At 42.2% G+C, this 19,325-nt stretch overlaps 1 protein-coding gene across 1 annotated transcript in view; it reads left to right on the forward strand.

The window, feature by feature from the left end:
* Positions 1 to 19,325, forward strand: part of DNAH8 (dynein axonemal heavy chain 8) — a 343,175-nt gene that overhangs the window by 305,927 nt on the left and 17,923 nt on the right. The window contains 3 exon segments of the mRNA XM_059716994.1: positions 6,269 to 6,385; positions 8,136 to 8,237; positions 10,232 to 10,392. Of these exon segments, the coding sequence (XP_059572977.1) occupies positions 6,269 to 6,385; positions 8,136 to 8,237; positions 10,232 to 10,392 (380 nt within the window).

Consider the following 19,325-nt stretch of genomic DNA (forward strand, 5'->3'; position numbering starts at 1 on the left):
AAAATAACTGGTTCTCACTGCTCACACTTGCATAATTTATCTACAAGAACTTTGAGTATGCCTCAACCAGGCAAAGTCTATTCTTCGCAAATTATGGATTCCATCCCTAGTTACATCCTGCCTTACCCACAGATTCCAACAACCCTGCAGCCATGCAATTGATATACCACCTTCATAAAATTGAGGAGAAATTAAAGCAACATCTGGAAAAGGCAAAACAGGCATATAAATGGGAAGCAGACCAGCACCAGTAGCCAAAGTCCACCTGCTTTGTAAGACAGAAAGTGTGGTTGCCAATCATGCAACTCCTCACAAACTGCCCTTATGAAAGCTAGACCACCAATTCCTCAGCCTCTTCTTCATAATCTGACAAATGAACCCAGTAACCTTTGAATTATAACTTCCTTGGACACTGCAAACCCACCCAGTATTCCACATGTCACTACTCAAACCAGATATAAAGAATGCTTACCTACACTGTACTCAACATCAACCACCCCCAGGAGGAGTACCTAATCCATGAGATATTAGATGTGAAGTGGAGACGGGAAGTTGCATTATTCCATGGACTCGGAAGGATATGGACCTGAAGATACCACATGGGAACTGGCAGAAAACATCCATGCCCCTGACTTACTGGAAGTATTCCATGAAAACCACCCAGAGAGACCTGAAACAGTGCCCCCAGGACCACTGGGGGAGGGAGGAGAGTGTCAGGCTGGGACCTTAAACCTAGGGCCTTAACCTGGATATTCATCTTTACTTGCCACCCTCTAGTTTGTTCACTGCTTCTCATAGGCGATGCGTGGAGGGGACACCAGGGGGGGGGCACATGCCCCCCCTGAGATTGGCCCTTGCTGGCTGGGAAGTGAGGAGTGCCGGCCGGTGTCCCCCCTAAAAAGTGCCAGCACCACTTCTGGTTTTGTTGGCAGTGCTCCAGGATCGGCGATTGGCTGCTGGGGAACTCCCTCCCCCCGGTTGGCAATCAGCCACTGGTGCTTCCCCAGAGTCAGGAGGCACCAGTCACCCATGCTGCTTCCATTCTTTGCTTGATTTCCTGCCTTCTCGCCTCAGATCACTCCTAGACTCTGCTCTTGGCTTGACCTTTTGCCTTCCTGACCCAGTTTGTCCTCTGATCCTGCTCACTCGTCTTGATCCGCAAGTGACCCCAGACCTGGCCACCCATGTTGAAGTTTTATATTTTCAGTAAAAAAGGATATAATCCTTTGTATAAATTGATTCCTGTTTTAATGCTATTGTGGATGTGTCTAAAACTCACTCATTGCTGCCACAGGCAGGTCTGAATTAGATGACAGTGTTCCTGTTAATCTTTTTTTGCCTTTTTTTAGACCTGGTACTAGTAGACTGTTTTAATAACGCCTTCAGATCTTGCAAACTTGGGCCCTACCTAAACATCGAGGAGCAGGAAATGTTCTTATTCACAAGCAAAATGCCCACTTCTTGCACTTAAAAGTCTGACAGGCCCTTTGTCTCCTCAAGTGGCCCAAAAAATATCTAGTATATCTTCCACCAAGGGTTTTCAGGAAGCAGAGGAAATTTTTTCACTGTCTTTAGACTTGACTGTGAAACCACCTCTCTGGAAAGTTTTATCATAAAAAATATAAATCATATAATTAAATAGTGCTTAAATTTCTGGACTTATCTATCAGTTATTCAGCATTTACTTTCAGGGCATTTATAGACATGGCTCCAAGAGCAACTCTAATAAAAGCACCCAGAGCATCACGTGTATCAGCGTCCCTGTGATGAAAAATGGCAGCAGGGGAGGTTTAACAAAGCTTGTTTGACAAGTGCCCCTGCCGCCATTTTTCAGTACAGGGACTCTGATACATGTGATGCTGGAGTCTGCTGGAGCACAGTAATAACCACACTCCAGCAGACAGCACATCAGAGCAGCCTCTCTGTACATGTATAAGCATCCTTATTGAGCAAAACATTCTTGACTTGGAAAGAAAAGAAATTTTGCTGCTGTTTCTGGTCTAGAAGCAAGGATCAATAAACTTTGGATAGACCCTGGTGGTAACAGTTCTTTGCAAATAGGTTTTATTGTTTAATGTAGAGCTGTCCTGTTTCTGAGTTGCTGGGACCACATCCTGTGCTAGCTGTGGGGCAGGGGCAGGAAGTGGAACCTGGAGACAGGAAGGGAAGCCTAGTGACCCAGACAGCAGCAGGAGCAGTGGGAGGAGAAGTGACTGGACAGGAGTCTGTAGACTGCAAATTAACCCCTCACGTGACCTGTTGACTGCTGGTTAAACTACTGGTTTAATGTAATCTGCAAGTTCCCTAAAGAGAAAAGAGACTCATGGAACCTTGCATGTATAAATTGTGGGTGTGTGATGTGTATACAACCTTGGAGACTCAGTGAAAACTCTTTGGAAAAGCAGTTACATAAGGATAATTAATTATTTAAGTATGAAGAATTAATTGTTGGAAAGCTCTAATTAGGCAACCAGTGAGCTATATCATCTGTTTTTCTGTTCAACTCTGCTCATTTTCTTATTGAATCTTCCCAGAATTATCTTGTCTTCTAACTGTTTGTGTCTCTTGTTCATTCTTAGCTGTTGTTTAGATTGTCACATTTCTGGTACAGAGACTCTTATTTCGTTCGTGTATATATGATGACTAGTAAAGTAGGATTCTGACATTTGATTTAAATTTCTTGCTGCTGTGATAATACGCATAAATTTAAATGCTTCATTCAGGTTTTTCAGGGTCCAAACCATCTCTAAATACATATTTTTTTACCAGGTCTCAAGAGGTTGAGAGAGCACTACTCCTCTCCAACAGGGAAACTAAAATAATAACAACAACAACACTTGCCATGTTACCCAGTGCTTTTGTAGACAGCAGTATTAATACTTTGGCTACTTAGTTGTGCTGCCTCTTCTCTCCCAGAGGTCTGAGGGAGGGTAATTTGTTACCCAAAAGCTTGCCTATGTCTATCCCAACCATGTGACTGGTCAAATAAAACATATTATCTGCAAGAATTCTTGCCTTTCACATATTTTCTGGACCGTCACAATAGCAACGTCACCTCAATACTTTTAATACTTTAGACATTTCATAATTTTTGCCAGTTTTTGCCTGATCCATCTCCCATTTGAATGAATGAATATCAAGCTCTCAGCCTATAGTTAGTAGAGTGGAGATCCATAAAACTCCCTCCCTATGGGTTGCCAGATTTCAGAAAAAACAAAAGATTGTTCTCCCTTATAGTTCAGGTGAAATGGACTTCTATGGAGAAATCAGAAGGTTTTAAGAATTTCCCCCCCCCCCCCCCCCCCCCAGTCACTCATGTTAGCAAATTTCAATAAAAATAGGACAGTCTCAAATGTAATATGTTTCCTTTCAAAAGTCAATATTCTTCTTTAGAGACCATGCTAATATCACTGATTAATATTTTCAACTGAGGGTATTATAATAAATGCTAGTGGAGCAGAGGTCATAAAACTTTTGAAAATCTAAACTAATTTCCTGCAGCTGCTGCTTGAACCTGTGTATTCCTTTAGTGGCAGAAACACCTGTTTTTTCAAAGTGAGAAACATAACATCAGAAAAATGGGTTGTATTATTTTTAATAAGCACTATATAGACTTTGCCTCAAAAGTCATGCTTTAAAAAAAGTTGAATAAACTCTGCTCTTCTTTCTTTCCCTTCATATCAGTTACATGAAGGCACTCTGTTGTTATTTTAAGTTTCTAAACATTCAGGAGCTTGCAAAAAAGTCTTTAATCTCCAGTGGCTAAAACAGGTTGTGGAGTAAAAAATTGAACAAGGATTTTTTTTTCCCTATAATAGTAGCTGCCCATTAGAGAGAAATTTTAGGATCCATATACACGCAAGACTTGTATCTCCACCGACTTTATTATTATGTCCTTCAAGACTGCCCATCAATATCAACAACCAGTCTTCTCCATACACAGTCTTCTCAATACAGTGGTTTTCCCTTTCATTCTTTGCTATGGCATCTCAAAACTAGTATGGTAGCTAGTCCGCATATGTTCTCATTTCAGTGCACAAGAGTGTTATGTGAATTTGTCTCTGGCAAAGCTGCAGAGGACTGACCCAAGTGTTTCTGCAGGGCAAGTGGTCAAAGGAAAAGAAGAGCTTTATATTACTGTATTGGAAATGAAAGAAGTTCATCTTACATATTTGGATTTCAAGAAGACAGATTTTTAGAATATACTGTGTTTGTCTGAATGGCACAACATAACCATTCATCTGAAAGGGCATATTTATCTCGAAATAGGCAGAAACAGGGACAAAACAAAACCAGCTTAGTTTCAGAGATTTTTTTTTATTTGGCTCTTGGGATCATAGCAAAGCCAATGAATTCTGCAGGCATTGGTTACCAAAAATGACTTTTTCACCATTAATAGGAATCTAGTTCCAAAAGTGGATTAATTCTAGGCAAACTCCTTTCTTGGTTTCATTGAACCCTAGCAAAAATGATTCCTTCTGGCACTTCTGAATCATTTAATTGGTTTCACCTGTCTGTTTGTCAATCCTACAGAGAGAGAAAGGGGTGGATACAGCTAGATTACAGGAATTACTCCAGGGTAGATGCCCTCCATCTCTCTGGTTAAAGGGCTGCATGAAAGAAGCAATTATTCATTAGATGAAAATGACAGTAAAATATGATTCTTTAGTCTAGCAATTAGGGTACTTGTGTTGGAAAGGTTCAAATTCTGTTCTTCATTTGCTGTTTTGTACATGGTTAAATGTGCTTTGAAAATGCTGGCCACCTTGTGCCTTGCAGGCAAGATAGATGGAAGAACATTTGCCATGGATCCCAGCAGGGGTAAAACATGAACTAGGCATCTACCTACCTATTCAGCACTGCCAAAATGTAGGCAGCTCTCATTATTCCATTAGCAGACCATTAGCTGCTTAAGAAACTTAAGAAATTCTGACATCTTTAGACTTCAGGTGCCCCAAGGCTAGGTGGCAAATGAGCAGGAGTTCTGAGGATCTGAAGTGTGGATTTAGGCATTTAATTGTTATGAAAATTCCTTTTCTGGATCTTTTGTCACAGTTCAATATAGCCAAGATTTCACCCATTTACTGTTGCTAACTGGCAGGCCTTGTCATTTTAGATTCTAATAAATGTGCTGTCTTTGAAACTTCATCTTTATCTTGCTGTACTTTTTGTTTCCATGTGTTGACAGTTTTTAGAATGAGAAAATAGTGTGCAGCATTTACAAGGAGGGTATGGCTGTAAAAAAACTCAAAAGGAACAAAAATACGATTATTTTCATATTTGGTTTTCTAGAAATGTTAGTAGTATTCCCAGCAAGTCATAGATGTACATAATACAAGGAGGTTAAAATGCTGTGAGGAATATGACCCTATTGTACATTGATAATGTTTTCATCCTAAGGATGGTTTCTCCATAGTTTATGTACTTAACTACTACATTTTCACTGCTAGATTTTCAGTTATGTTTTCAGATGAGCATAACATGCTTGAAACATTAATAATAGAGGATCTGAAATAACATAATGGAGCTTGTTAGGCAGCCCTGTTATGTAAAATGGCAAGGATTTTGAAAGGCTTACAGATTAAAAGAGTACACCAAAGTAACAAGATAAATGACACAACCTATATGTGTTATTAACTCAGTGTTATCAAATGAAAGTGGAATATTCAAATTACTGTTAGCAAATAGAATTTACATGGAAAAAATGAAAGAGTAAAGCTAGCTAGTCAGGGGTATGTACGTCTGCTGAGGTTAATGGGATTACAAAGGCTCAGTTCCTTCAAAAATTAGGCCACCAGAGAATTTACCTTATCCCATTTGACCATTCTGATTCAGGAACAGAGTCATGAGTGTTTTGTGGGCCAGAATAACGCACCCAAGGTCAGAGGTGAGCAAGCAGGTAGGTGTGTGCTAGGACCCAACCATCACAGCCGTTTGTCCCCATGGCAGCATGGGCAGAGATCCCACAGCTAAGTGTCGCTGAAACCCCACCTTCACCAGCCAGGTCCAATGGTTCTGTAGATTGCTGACCCCTGAAATGGATAGTCATAAGTGTTTTTATTGTTTTTCTTTGACATATTGTTCCTATCTGGAGCTCTGTGTGGCCATTTTAAATTAATTATCTATACCAATGAGATGCTCATCTGGCTTGTGCCATTTCCAAAGTTTAATAATTTATTCCAATTAAAGTTCACAAGAACTAATACCAAAACAATATAATAAACACATTGAAATAAATGCATTATTTGTTTTTATTGGTATTCTTAAGGAACGACGTAAATTTGGCCCCTTGGGCTGGAATATTCCATACGAATTTAACTCTGCAGACTTTACAGCCAGTGTTCAGTTTATACAGAATCACCTAGATGAATGTGACATCAAGAAAGTGAGTGGCAATATGTTTTTTCTCTGATTGTTTTCTATTTCACAGAATTCCATTTTTTCCATGAAGAATATTTGTTCTTTTAGCTAGGCCAGTAACAGGACAATCTAGCATGCTTCTTGTACACCATTGTCCATGTGAAAACTATATAATTATTTTAATTATTTGATTATTAGACAATGCCTGTAGGCCAATGCCTTAATTTCTTAAACAGGCAAAACTCCCCTGGATTACAACAGGAGTTCTATTTAAGGATTTCAGAATTTGATCTTGTATTTTCAGAACTCTGAAATATGAATAGCCTTGAACCATACCTGATTAAAGCTATTATTCTTAACTAAGCATTTGCAGATGATTATATGTAAATCAATTAATAAAATAAGAATTTTAATTTAACAGGGCAGCTCCAGTAGGTGCATGAACAGCTCCAGTAGCTGCATTATAGCATGAATTCTATGCTATAATACTTTGGTGTCATATATGTACACAAAGAAACTACGCAGTTAAGGCCACATATCTAAAATTAGTTGCATCTCAGTCAGATTCATTCTGCTGTTCATGTAAAAATTAAGAATAGTCATTTTTTACTTCATTAGTTCATTGTTTTTATTTAATCAATTGCTGAATCCAGCTTTTAAGCTTCAGACCAGATTTATTGTTTCAAAGAGGTCAAGTAGCCACAGCAGTAGTATGGAGGGAGATTCTATACCATAAGCCTCTTATACATGCAGAAGGAAAGGAAACACCTACAAACACCTAGCTGAGATTTCCCCTAACATGATGAGGTCCTTGGTGCATGTAGCCACAATTTAGCTGGATTCTCACAACTTTCCAGGATTGCAGAGAGAGGAAAAATGGGCAGCAGTTAGAGTGTGCTGAACTTTGGTTATTCCCAATTGATGTGTAGTTATTTGGAAACTACAGCCAGAGTACAAGTTAGAACAAGTATCAGGCTACCTGTAGCAGTATTGGATTGGAAAAGAGAATGTGAACTATAACTTTTGGTTGGTTCTCAGTTTCTCCTCTTTTTATCCTCTCCTGAACTTCTGCAAATGGTATGTCAGGAAAGGAAGCAAAATATCCTCTTGACAAAACCAGTCAGACTCCTACCTTCCTTCTACTTTGCCTTCTATCTGCTAGAAAAGAACCTAGTAATAGAATATCCATTCCTTCTCCTGTAATCAAGTTGCCAGTCAGAGAACTGCTGAGAAACTAAGGAAGAAATAAGACAAAGGTGCCCAAAGCATTCCCAGTTTAAATTAGGCTGCCGTTAACACTGCAAAGGAAGTGGTAGAAGGTATTTGAAGAAGCAATGCCTCCTTGTAGTGACAAGTCCAATTCAAGGACTTTAGTCTAAAGACTATAGGTTCAGAAAATATGTTTGAAATGCTTAATAATGTTTATAAAGTAGCTTTAATGGTCATAGTTTTTTTCCAGCTGTTACAGCAGCTGGGGTCTCTAGGCTCCACCCCCTCTCTCAGTTTTCACTTTCTGCTCCAGTTTCAGGGGGTTGGGTGGTTAAATTCCTGGCACTTGGGGAGCCTGCAGCATGATGTAGTGGTGCAGGAGAGGGCTGCCCACATGCCCGGTGTAGGGGGAAGGTGAGACCTGGGGGCCCACAGTTCACACTAGTGCAACCTCCAGCTATTTAGAAGTTGGACGGCCCTGCCCAAGATAAATAGGGGTTATTAAAATAGTTTTTAAAATTATTTCTTAAACATTAAAAACATTTTTTTACTTAATTTGCATCTAGGGAATATCATGGAGCACAGTACGGTACATGATTGGAGAGGTGCAATATGGAGGCAGGGTCACAGATGATTTTGATAAGCGTCTTCTTAATTGCTTTGCGAGGGTAAGAGAGCTGAAAATACAATCATTAGTCATAATAAGCAACAGCTGTTTTAGTTGCCAGTATTCATTTTTACTAAAATATATAATAGTTAAAATTCTATCATGCTTAACAGCAATTGGGCACATCTACACAAGATGTTTTGCTGCACAGTAGCATAGTTTACTGCACAGTAAGCATGTGCATCTATCTACACATGCACATGCTTACTGCGCAGTAAAACTCACTAATCATGAGTAAATTTTCTACTGCAATTGCAAGTAGCAAATATACTTTTGATTAGTAATGGTGCAGAAGCACTCATGTAGTTGCTTGACCTGGAGCAAATCTGCTCCAGGGCAGGCTCTGCCACTGGAGCCCAGATGGGGACTATGTTCCCCTGCCCCAGAAACAGGGAACTCCAAGCCCCCTGCTCCAAAATTATGACTGGGGAGCAGGGGCTGGGAGACCCTTATCTCAAAGGGCTTTGCCATTGCAACTGGGGAGCTGGGACTGGTAGAACTTTGTCTCCCAGTGCCAGATCCATGACAGCAGAGCCAGAGGTGGCATAAGGGTCTCCCAGCCTGAGCCCTGTGACTGTGGAGCTTGGGCTGGGAGATAAGGATCTCCTAGTGCTGGCCCTGCTGTTGTGGAGCTGGTGCTTGGAGATAAGGATCTCCCAGTGCTGGTCCCACAGTCATGGAGATGGTGCTGGGAGCTCCCTTCTGGTGGGGGCTGGGGAATCTGGCCAGTGAGACCTTCCACCTTGACTGCTCCTTTTAAAAGAAAAGCAGGAATACCTTTATAAAATGAAATTAACTTACATAACATAATTCAAGCTTTGAAATGATTACTTTCACTGTGATCACAGAGCTGGGTGGGGAACAGGCTGGGGAGCTTGTTCTCCACTCAGGTCTGTGAGCACGGAGTTTGGCAGGGAACAGGCTCCCCAGTCGGTTCCCCACCCAGCTCCGTGATCACAGAGCTCAGTGGGGAACAGGTTCCCCAGCCTCTCTCCCACAGTCACAGAGTGGGGTCTGGGATCTGTCCTGGTCAGGGGCAGGTCCCAGCCCCATGCCCTGATCAGGAGATTGAGGCATAGGGCTTGGAAAGAGCTGCAGGGGTGGGTTAGCTCCCAACCCCCTACCCTTATCTGCCGATGAGATACCTAGCAGCAAGCTAGCTGTTAGCTTCCCCACCAGGGGATTGGGGCAGGGGGCTGGAACCTGCCCATCCCCTGCAGCTCTTTACAAGTTCCCTGCCCCTGATCAGCAAGCCAGGGCCAGGAGCTTCCTGCTGCTGTGGCAGAGGGACATTGTCTCCACCCTGGCAGCAGGCAGCCCCTGAGGGCAGGATGTAGTGTCCCAGCCCCTGCCAGGAGACAGCCCAGTGCTCCCTGCCAGCCCCTGGGCTAGCACCCAGGGGGAGCCTAGAGCTCCCCCTGGTGATGGCAGGGGCCCATTGTAGAACCCCAGAAAGTGGGAGCACTTTGCTGCCATTAGCAGCAAATCTGCTCCTGATTCCCTGCATGTGTAGATGCCTGCCCAGGAGCATTTACTCACAAAAAGTTTATTCACGAGTTAACTGACCTTGGATCAAATGCATGTGTAGACATGCCCATTGTAATGCATGGAGGCAGAGTACTTGTTTCTATTAAAGAGGTACAAGCTTACCAGTCTATTTGTAACATGCTTGCATATAAAATTAATTTTTCAAGAATACAATCTATCATTCTTGGCCAGTGAGACCTTCCACCTTGACTGCTCCTTTTAAAAGAAAAGCAGGTATACCTTTATAAAATGAAATTAACTTACATAACATAATTCAAGCTTTGAAATGATTACTTTGTAACAACATAATATTACTTTTATTTCAGAGTAAAATTAGCAGTGCTCATCAAAATTAGTACCCTGACTCCCCATAAAGTATGAAAAAATAATGAAGGGTTTAAACCTTTGTGTGAATGGCAAAATAAACAGAAGTTTTTATTTTTATGTTTATTTTCTATACTGGCACAGGTGTGGTTCAGTGAAAAGATGTTTGAAAGTGCCTTCTCTTTTTACACTGGATATAAAATCCCAGTATGCAAAACTCTGGAACAGTATCAAGAGTATATTCAGTCCCTCCCTGCCATGGACAGTCCAGAAGTCTTTGGTCTTCACCCCAATGCGGATATCACGTAAGTGGGTCTCAAATATTCTAATTCTAAGAACTTGGTCTTTTTACTGTTTGAAAACAATCAAAGCCTGCCAAAATTCACAAGTATACTTTTCATATGGGAAATCTGGGACCTTTGTAAAGTCCACTTCTTAAGGAATTTCATGAACTCTTTGAAAGCCACACTTTCTAACTGAAGAACGTATTTTTTTGAAATGTCGAACTATGTTGATATAAATGCAAACTAAGAGCAGTCTAGGGCTTTAGCAATTATGTTCTTTTAAAGGAATCACTTTAAAAATGATGAGAAGAAAGGTAAAGGATGTTTTTGAGGTATCCTAGCATTACACAACTTCATTATTAAATTATTCATGTTTTTATTGATATAAATTTTCATTTATAGTTCCAGGTACTGTGCAAGTCACAAAAGAAAGTTCAGCAATAAAATGTGTATATTCTGTCACTCCATGCATTTTTCGAGGGGTAGGGGAGAGGGGGAGGAATTAGTGGATACTTTGTTTACAGTATGCCTTTTTCTGTAGCTGTAATCATAGGTTGCCATCTATTTGTCAATGTTGCATGTTCTGTTATTTAAAATTGGCTTTTCAGCATCACCTGCTACCCACACAGTTTTAAGTTTTGCCTTTTGCTTACTTTTTTCACCCTGAAATAATGTACAGAGCAGCTTGGGTTTTATTTCTTCCATAAAATGTTGCATGGTTTCTAACAAAATATTATGAATCATCAAAATGTATTTGTTTTTCTGAAGCTTTATCATTGTGGCAAGCATTATGCCATTAGTAAGCTTGTTCCCACATCACACATGTATCTAGGACATTTACAGATTTATCAAATGTTTCCTTTGCATTTTAACCATGTTAGACACCTAATATTCAAAGGTGGTGTTATTGAGGGGCCCGGTGTCTTCTAGCATCTTTGTTCGGAACATCATTGTGCACATTTCTTTGCCCCCAAATTGAAGGGTTGCAGGAAATTGAGATATTTTGCCCCATCACAGAGGACATAGATATGCACTATAATTATAATATAGCAAAGTCCCACTATCCCATTCCAATTATCTTGGAAAATGCATATCAATTTAACATCAGCTCTGTTTATCACCTCCAGCTCTTAGTATGTACCACAGAAAGAAAGAAGCTGGAGAATATATGCATAAGATCTGGTAGAACTGGATAAATGGTCTGACAAAATGAATTGTGATTTATTTAAATCAACAGGTGAAATAATCCTAAAAAGAAGCAGTATGAAATTCATAAATCATAGGGTTGGAAGGGACCTAAAGGGTCACCTGGCCCAACCACCCTGCATGAATGCAGGAATACTATTCCTAAATCATCCCTGACCAGTGCTTATCCAGCCTCATCTTTAAAATCTCCAATGAAAAAGATTGTGCAGCTTCCCTGGACAGTTCATTCTACTGCCTCATTGTCCTAACAGTAAGAATGTTAATCCTGAGACATAATCTAAATTGATTTTGCTACAGTTTAAAGCACTGCCTCACATCCTATTTTGTACTGTGAGAAAGAATAGTTGTTTTCCCTCTTCTGTATAGCAGCCTTTCAAAGATTTGAAGACTGCAGTCATGCCTTCCCTTCATTTAATTTTCTTCAGGCTAAACATACCTAGTTCTCTCAGCCTTGTTGTAAAGACAGAGTTAAACACAAGCAGAAGATAAGCATTGACTCTGGCAGTACTAGAGAGGTTCATAGAATAACTGAAACTGCATATCATTCTGTCCTTGAATTTTCCTTTTTCCTTTCTATTCCCCGGTTATTTGAGCAGCAGCACACTGTTGGATTTGCTTCTCTTGATTTTCCTTTGTAGGCCTTTCTTCAAAACAGGATGGGAAACTGCTCAACAATTCCAAGCTCTGTCCATGCAGCAGGAGGGTATCATAGAGTCATGCTCTGTCTGCACGTTTTTCAGTGATGATATACAGATGTGTCAGACTGTCACTCTGCAATAAAAAAATGAAGATGTAGCAGAGAGCCTGGGGATCACTTCAGGAGAGAAGCAGCCCAGAAATGGAGCACTGCAGGCCAGGCAGGGTGCACCAGTTGCAGGGTGCCCTAGCTACTAGACAGTGAGGCCAATTAGCAGGCATCTGGAGGCAGGCCAGGGCCCCAGCTAGCAAGCTAGTCTAGCCCTGCAAGCATCAGGGGTAGGAGCTGCTGGCCAGGAGAGCTACCAGGGGATGCTAGAGGGACTGCTGTGCTGCCTGTGGATCCCCAGTGAAGCTCAGGGAGCTCACAGGGCACAAGAGGTAAGGGAAAGATTTCCCTCTTAAGGGGGCAGAGTGCTGCTTCTCCTTTTGTGCTCTTGTTGGTGGGCCTGGAAGGGACTGTTTATGTTATAGCCCGGGGGCTTATTGTTTGAGTTGCAGTCTAACACTGGTGGTTTGGGTTGAAACTGTAAGGGGTGGTATTCAGAGCTCCCATTAGTGCCCTAGGGGCACACAATTGCCTAGAGCCCTGCCAGGGTAGGTTTAAGGCACAAATGAGTGTTGAGACTGGGGCAGGGCAGAGAGTGAGGTCACAGAGCCAAACAGGGGCCTGGTGCCCAAGAGGGGTGCAGCCAAAAAGGGGTCAGTGGCCTGGCAGATAGGGTCCTGGTGCCTTAAGGGGCTAAAGCACAGCTGGTGCCTCAAAGCCAAGTCCAGTACAGTGGGCCTGGGCTAGGAGGCCTAGCTAAGAGGTAAGGAGTGGCAGCCAAGGGAGCCAAAGCCTCAACAGAAGACAGTGATTATACAGCATCACCCATGTGGTGTGGTGTAGGAGGGGAACAGAGCCTTGTAATTAATCCTTAAGGCTATAGATTCACTCCTGCTGCATGGTCAAGGGAGGCCCAGTGAGGGGCCTGAGTGTTACCAGATTTGCCCATCACTTTGGGGTGCACTCATTTATTAAGGGTACTCTTCTGGCGTCTCTGTAATTCTATCAATGTGCTGCTTGTGTTACTTGTGTTTCTATATTCATAGATTCATAGATTATAGAGTTGGAAGGGACCCAATGGATCATCGTGTCTGACCCCCTGCCCCTGGCAGGAAAGAGGACTGAGGTCAGACGACCCCAGCCAGGTGACTGTCAAGCTTCCTCTTGAAGACCTCCAAGTTAGGTGATAGTACTACCTCTCTTGGAAACCCATTCCAGACTCTGGCCACCCTTACTGTAAAAAATTTCTTCCTAATGTCTAACTTAAATCTGCTCTTCCCAAGTTTGTACCCATTATTCCTAGATACTCCCTGGGGTGCTGTGGTAAACAGCGCATCACCAATTCCCTGCTGTCCTGCACTGATAAACTTATAGGCAGCTACAAGGTCACCCCTCACCTATCTTTTGTAAAGGCGGAAGATATCCAGATCTCTCAACCTCCCCTCGTAGGGTCTTTCATGGAGGCCACTAAACATGCAAGTGGCCCTCCTCTGAACCCTCTCCAGATTCTCTGTGTTCCTCTTGAAGTGCGGCACTGTATGGAGCTGCATTTCTCCTTTCTGCAAGTCCTCCCCCAAATGGAGCTATCTTGCAGGACTCAATTTCAATGGGACTGGGTTTCTCTAGCCACCAAATCAGTCAAATACATACACACAAACACAGATTAACATGACATGCCTGACCTGGCCGGGTTGATCAGCATGTACAGGCTGACACCCTCATATGCCAGGAATCAGTTCATTAGGGCAACAATAAAATGCAGTCAGACACAAGCACGCAGGTGAACAGAATACCTCTGAATCAGGCTGGGTGTCTAGCTGACACCCTCATGAGCCAGCATTCAGTTCATTAGGGCACATCTGAGCCAAACTGGGTCAACCAGCCTATACAGGCTGATCCCCTTATGTGTCTCAAACCCAGCATGTCACAATCTTTTGCCCTAACTGCCCTAGTAATGGTAGCCTCTTGGTGAGCGGATCCCACAGTATTTTGGGGCTTTACAGGGATCTTTGGCTTAGGGAAAAGAAGCATTGCTGCAGAGCAAGTAGGGAAGGGGAAGTAGAGAAGTTAAAATACACCCTGTTACCACCAGTTTGACTATAGAAGTTATTTATTGCTAAGTGTATGAAATTTATGATGGTACCAGTAGTAATAGCCATGCAAGAAAAAACAAACAGAAACAATTACAATATTACCCTGGTTCAACTGAGTATTTGGGGAAACCTAGCTCAAGCGTTACTAATAAAATTCAGGTTCAGAAAGCTATGCCTAGAGAGAAAAAGAGAAAGAGAGAGTGATAGGAAGAGAGAGAGGAAGAGAGCTGGGATCTTACCATGCCAAGGCACTTGGGTGTTTTGTTGACAGGCAAAGTTCCTAGCACGATCGTTGAAAGTTAAACAGGTGATGAAAAGAGACAATCTGTTTATTCCAGCTTCTCAAGATCAACAGCGGATGGTGTCAGTGAGATTTCTGCCTCTTGAAGCACTGTTTGCTGCTTTACTGCTTTCTTCTACCCTTAGTCCAGCCTCTTCAAAGCATTATTTTAATTGTGTAAATTAAGAGAGTCCCAGGCCATAATTGACAGGGAAAATCCTGTTATTTAAACAGTTTCAATCTAAATGAATTACCTTTTCCAGTGACAAGGGGTTATCTGGTTTGGAACATCTCAAGAAGCTGATTAATAACTAGGAAAAACATAAGGTTTTAAGGAGTAACCAGACACCTAGGAGCCAGCTTGAAATCATTATGAATATAGAAGATAAACTGGAAGGGATACCACTTTATTTCTTCTCAGATGGCCTAGTTATGCTTGTACTGTGAAGTCAGCATCAGTGTTTTATATTTTACCTGTTGTGAATAAGCTTCAGCTTAGCATGACTTTCAGATCTTACTGTAGTCTTTTACTGGTGCCTTGATTTGGTCTGTTTTCTAAAACAGGAATCCCAAGTGCACATGGAACATACTTAAGGGGATTACTTGGAGTGTTCATAAACTTTGTGGGGAGAACTTCCACCAGTCATCCCAGGAAAAGTATGACAACACTTGTGATCAGGGCTCCAATGGGTCGGATGTTGTGATGAACCCTGAACCATTGTTCAAATGTCGCCCATACCCTGTCCGACTCAGCCTCTTGCCTCAGCATTCCCTAACCCAGCAACCAAATTTTAGTCAATTAAGTTTAAATAGGCCTCCCATACTGGGACCAGGAGATATATGGCCCAATATGCCTATTAAACTTTTCTTCTGCTTAGTTCTGGTTAGGTGAGGTGTGTGTTGGGGGGGGGGGGGAGAAAGAAGGGGGAAGAAGTCCTTTTTAAGTCCAGCAAGCTGGGTGCCAGGGTTCCCTCAGGAACACAAAGTTGACAGGTAACATGGGAGTAGTGAGACCCAGTGAGGGGCCAGGAAGTAGTGTAGATGCCAATAAGATACCAAAGAACCCCAGTGTGGGTTCAGCTAGACTGGGGCCTATGCTAAAGCCTGTGGGCGGCCTCCCTTTTAATCCTATTATTACATCAAAGTGTAGCAGGCTAGATGAAAGGGAAGGCACCCTAGAGGCAGTGCAGGGCATGGTTGCAGGGCCAGCAGGGCGTGTCACGGCTGTCCATGGGACTCCAATGTACTACAGAAGTATATTCATATCCTCCTTGAGATACCCTAACAGTCTAGCATAAAGTCAGCTCAGACCATGTTCAGGACTAATTTCTAGAAAAAAGCCAAAATTTCTGAATAGTAGCAGCAACCATGCTTAGACAGGCTTAGTCCACATTTCTCTAATTATATATTCATCATAGTCCGTCACTCATCTGTGAGATTTGTTGGCACTATATTAGGTAGACTTAGGAATAGAAAATTAATTTGAGCTAAAATATTCATTTTGACTGCTGCAATTCTAGCTAACCATGACATTTCATATCTTCACCAATTTTCTATAGCCTATTTTGATTCTTTCAATAAAAGGAATGTAATTAAAACTGTTACATGTCCTGCCAATTTTTAGTAATAATCACCCCGAAGTATTTTAATGAAGTAGTTACACATTTATATTTATAGCTATATTTTACCTCTTTTTGGGCATGTCTACACATGCAGTTAATGTGCCTGAATTTTCTAGGCAGAAAATTCAGACTCGTTTATGTGCTCTGGGGCTCATGTCTATGTGTCCTGTCATTGGGAGCAAATTGAGCCAGACAGGAGCAGACCAGTCCAGGGCTGCTTCTGGCCTGCTCTGCCCCCCTGCATCAGCTGGGAGAGCTCCAGGCTCCCCCAGGTACCAGCCCCATGGGTTGGCAGGGGGCACAGGAGCCAATCCTGATCTCCACCAGGCAGGGAGAGCTGTGCCGACTGCAGGGGTAGCTATCTTCCTGACCACATGGGGATCAGGATGGATCCCGATTCCCACATGGCCAGGAGAGCTGCGCCAGGTGCAGGGGCAGCTGTTTTCCTAGCCACATGGGGATTGGGATGGGTCATGATCCCCATGTGACTGGGAGAGCTGTGCTGGCTGCAGGGACAGCTGTCTCCCCACCACTGCCCCTGCAGCTGGTGCAGCTGTCCTAGCCACGTGGGAATTAGGACGTGTCCCAATCCCCACATAGTGGGGAGACAGCTGCCCCCACAGCTGGCACAGCTCCCCCCGCATCAGGGCTTAACCAAGCACCAGCAGGGCTGCCTGGGCTAACCAGGATTAAATTGCTGCTGGTCAGCGTCTGCATATGTTCTACAGCACATCAACTAATGCTCCATTTACCTAGTATGTGTATGTGTTGGTACTAGCAAATAGTGCATTTGACTAATTTAATGTGCAGTCAGTCTTGCGCATGTGTAGATGGTTACGCTTTACTGCACGTTAGATTAGTCCAATGCATAGTAAAGCATCTCATGCAGACACGCCCTTTGTATGTTTGGTCCTACACCACTGTCTAGGAGCTCAGATTTTTCATACTTAATTTTAAATCATGAAAATTAGCCATATATTATTTCTTTTTGTATTTTAGACAATGGATTAATCAGTTTTGTAATGAATAACTTAACATCACCCACCTATAATGCCAATTTATGTTCTTCTTTGTCCTATATTTATTCCCTGTATATTCAGAGTATTGCTGACTGATTGGGCAATTGGTTCCGTTACCACAGAATAAAGGAGAGGCGATAATGGGCATCCTTGACATGTACCTCTTGAAAAGAGGAAGTTTTTCTGATAAATGTCATTTACTTTTATAGCTACATATGGATTAGTGCAAAGAGCTGATATCCAGGTTTGAAATGTTGGTCCTAGTCCATAAGCATCTAAAGTTTTGGGTTTTTTTAAATCTGCCAGTTGACTTAATCAAAAGCTTTTTCAGCATTTAATGAAAAAATAGGTTGGGTTCATTATTCAATTGTGCATAAAAAATCAGATCTAACACTCTGTGGAGATTATCAGTCAACTTCCTATTCATTATTGTCACAACCTAAGGGTGTGATTTTTTGTTTGTGTGCGCTTCGGCACTGCTGAATTATTTCCCGCCACTTGTAGCTTTCTTTGCAGGGTGCAGTTCTAGGTTGCAGCAGAGAAATGCACGCTGCAAGGAGTTCCTGCCATTCGTATTCAAATTTGTGTCCCACTATTGGCCAGTTCTAAATTATTCCCACATGGCAGCTAGCGATTGGCTTGCTAGCCGTATAAGAGGCTTGAGCGGTTTCCACCCAAGTTGGAGGACTCCGCGACTATCAGGAGGAGGAGAACTTAACGTCTTGTGAAGATCTCTAAGCGCTGCAGAGCCTATCGGACCCAGCGTGTATCTCAAGAAGCCTATAGGGGTCTGATCAGCCTCTCGCCTCTCCCCGTCGCCGCCTGATCCCTCGATGTACCCTTCCCTGCACGCAAGTTCCACGGAGCCTAGCAAACTTCGTGTGAGTGTATCCAGAGCTCTGTCCGGGTTCGAGTCCTGCAGGTTTATCTTCCCGTCACCGAAAACCCATTGCGACGTACTCTTGTGTTTTGCATCTTCCCGTCGCCGAAAACCCTCTGCGACGTACTCTCGTGCCCTGCAGGTTCGAGCTTTGTTTTGTCTTGTTTTGTAACTGCAACTCAAGCAAGTTTTCCTGCCTGCACTGTGACCATCTTCGGTGTAAGTAAAATAATCTTAAATCAACCACTAAGCTTCTGTGCCTAATTCTAGTGTGCCGCCTGCCTTCCCCGACCTGGCGTGTCCGGGCTGCTGGCCACACTCCGCTGCGCGAACCCCCCCCCCTCCCCCGAGGGCCTCGGACCGCTCCCGGCCTGCACAATTATGAAACCTGTTTGGTTTATATTAATATGTTTAGAGAGTATCTTTTCAATTTGTTCACTAAAGGTGATGAAAAAAACTGTGTCTTGATTGTCTTGATTTAATAAAGATATAGGTCTATATGAAGCACAAGTGAATGGATCCTTATTTGGTTTGGGGATTACTACAATAGGTGCTTCCCTCAAGGTATCAGAAGTATTTTTCTTCTTCAGTATCTTATTTAAAACTTTTAATAATAGGTGCACTAATTCTGCTCCAGAACTGTTGTAAAATTCTGGAGGGAATCCAACCAGGCCTGAAGATTTCCATTTCTGAGAGAATTACATCTAGTATCTCTTCTAGTTTAATGTCTTCACCTAAAATTCCGTAGACCTCAGGTTTTAATCTAGGCAAATTTTCTGTAATTAGGTATTCATATACGTGTTTAGGATTTGCTGGATCTAAAAAACAAAGATTGTTATAATAACTTGCAAATGTTTCACATATGGCTTTTGAGTCAGTTGCTAAATTATTTGGAGCCTCCAGACAAATGGTATAATTTTATTGTCATTTAATTTTTTAAAATGTATTTTCTAATCATGTGGCATTTATGTTTTCCTTTTTATAATATCGCTGTTTTGTGTGGCTAGGTGCTTTTTATACTCGTTCAATTTGTAACAAATCTAACTTGTTTTAAATTTCTATTAATTTTTAATATACTTCCTGTGATTGATTATTCTAGCATACTTTTT

The sequence above is a fragment of the Alligator mississippiensis genome, chromosome 1 (genome assembly GCF_030867095.1).
Source record: "Alligator mississippiensis isolate rAllMis1 chromosome 1, rAllMis1, whole genome shotgun sequence".
Taxonomy (NCBI): Eukaryota; Metazoa; Chordata; order Crocodylia; family Alligatoridae; genus Alligator; species Alligator mississippiensis.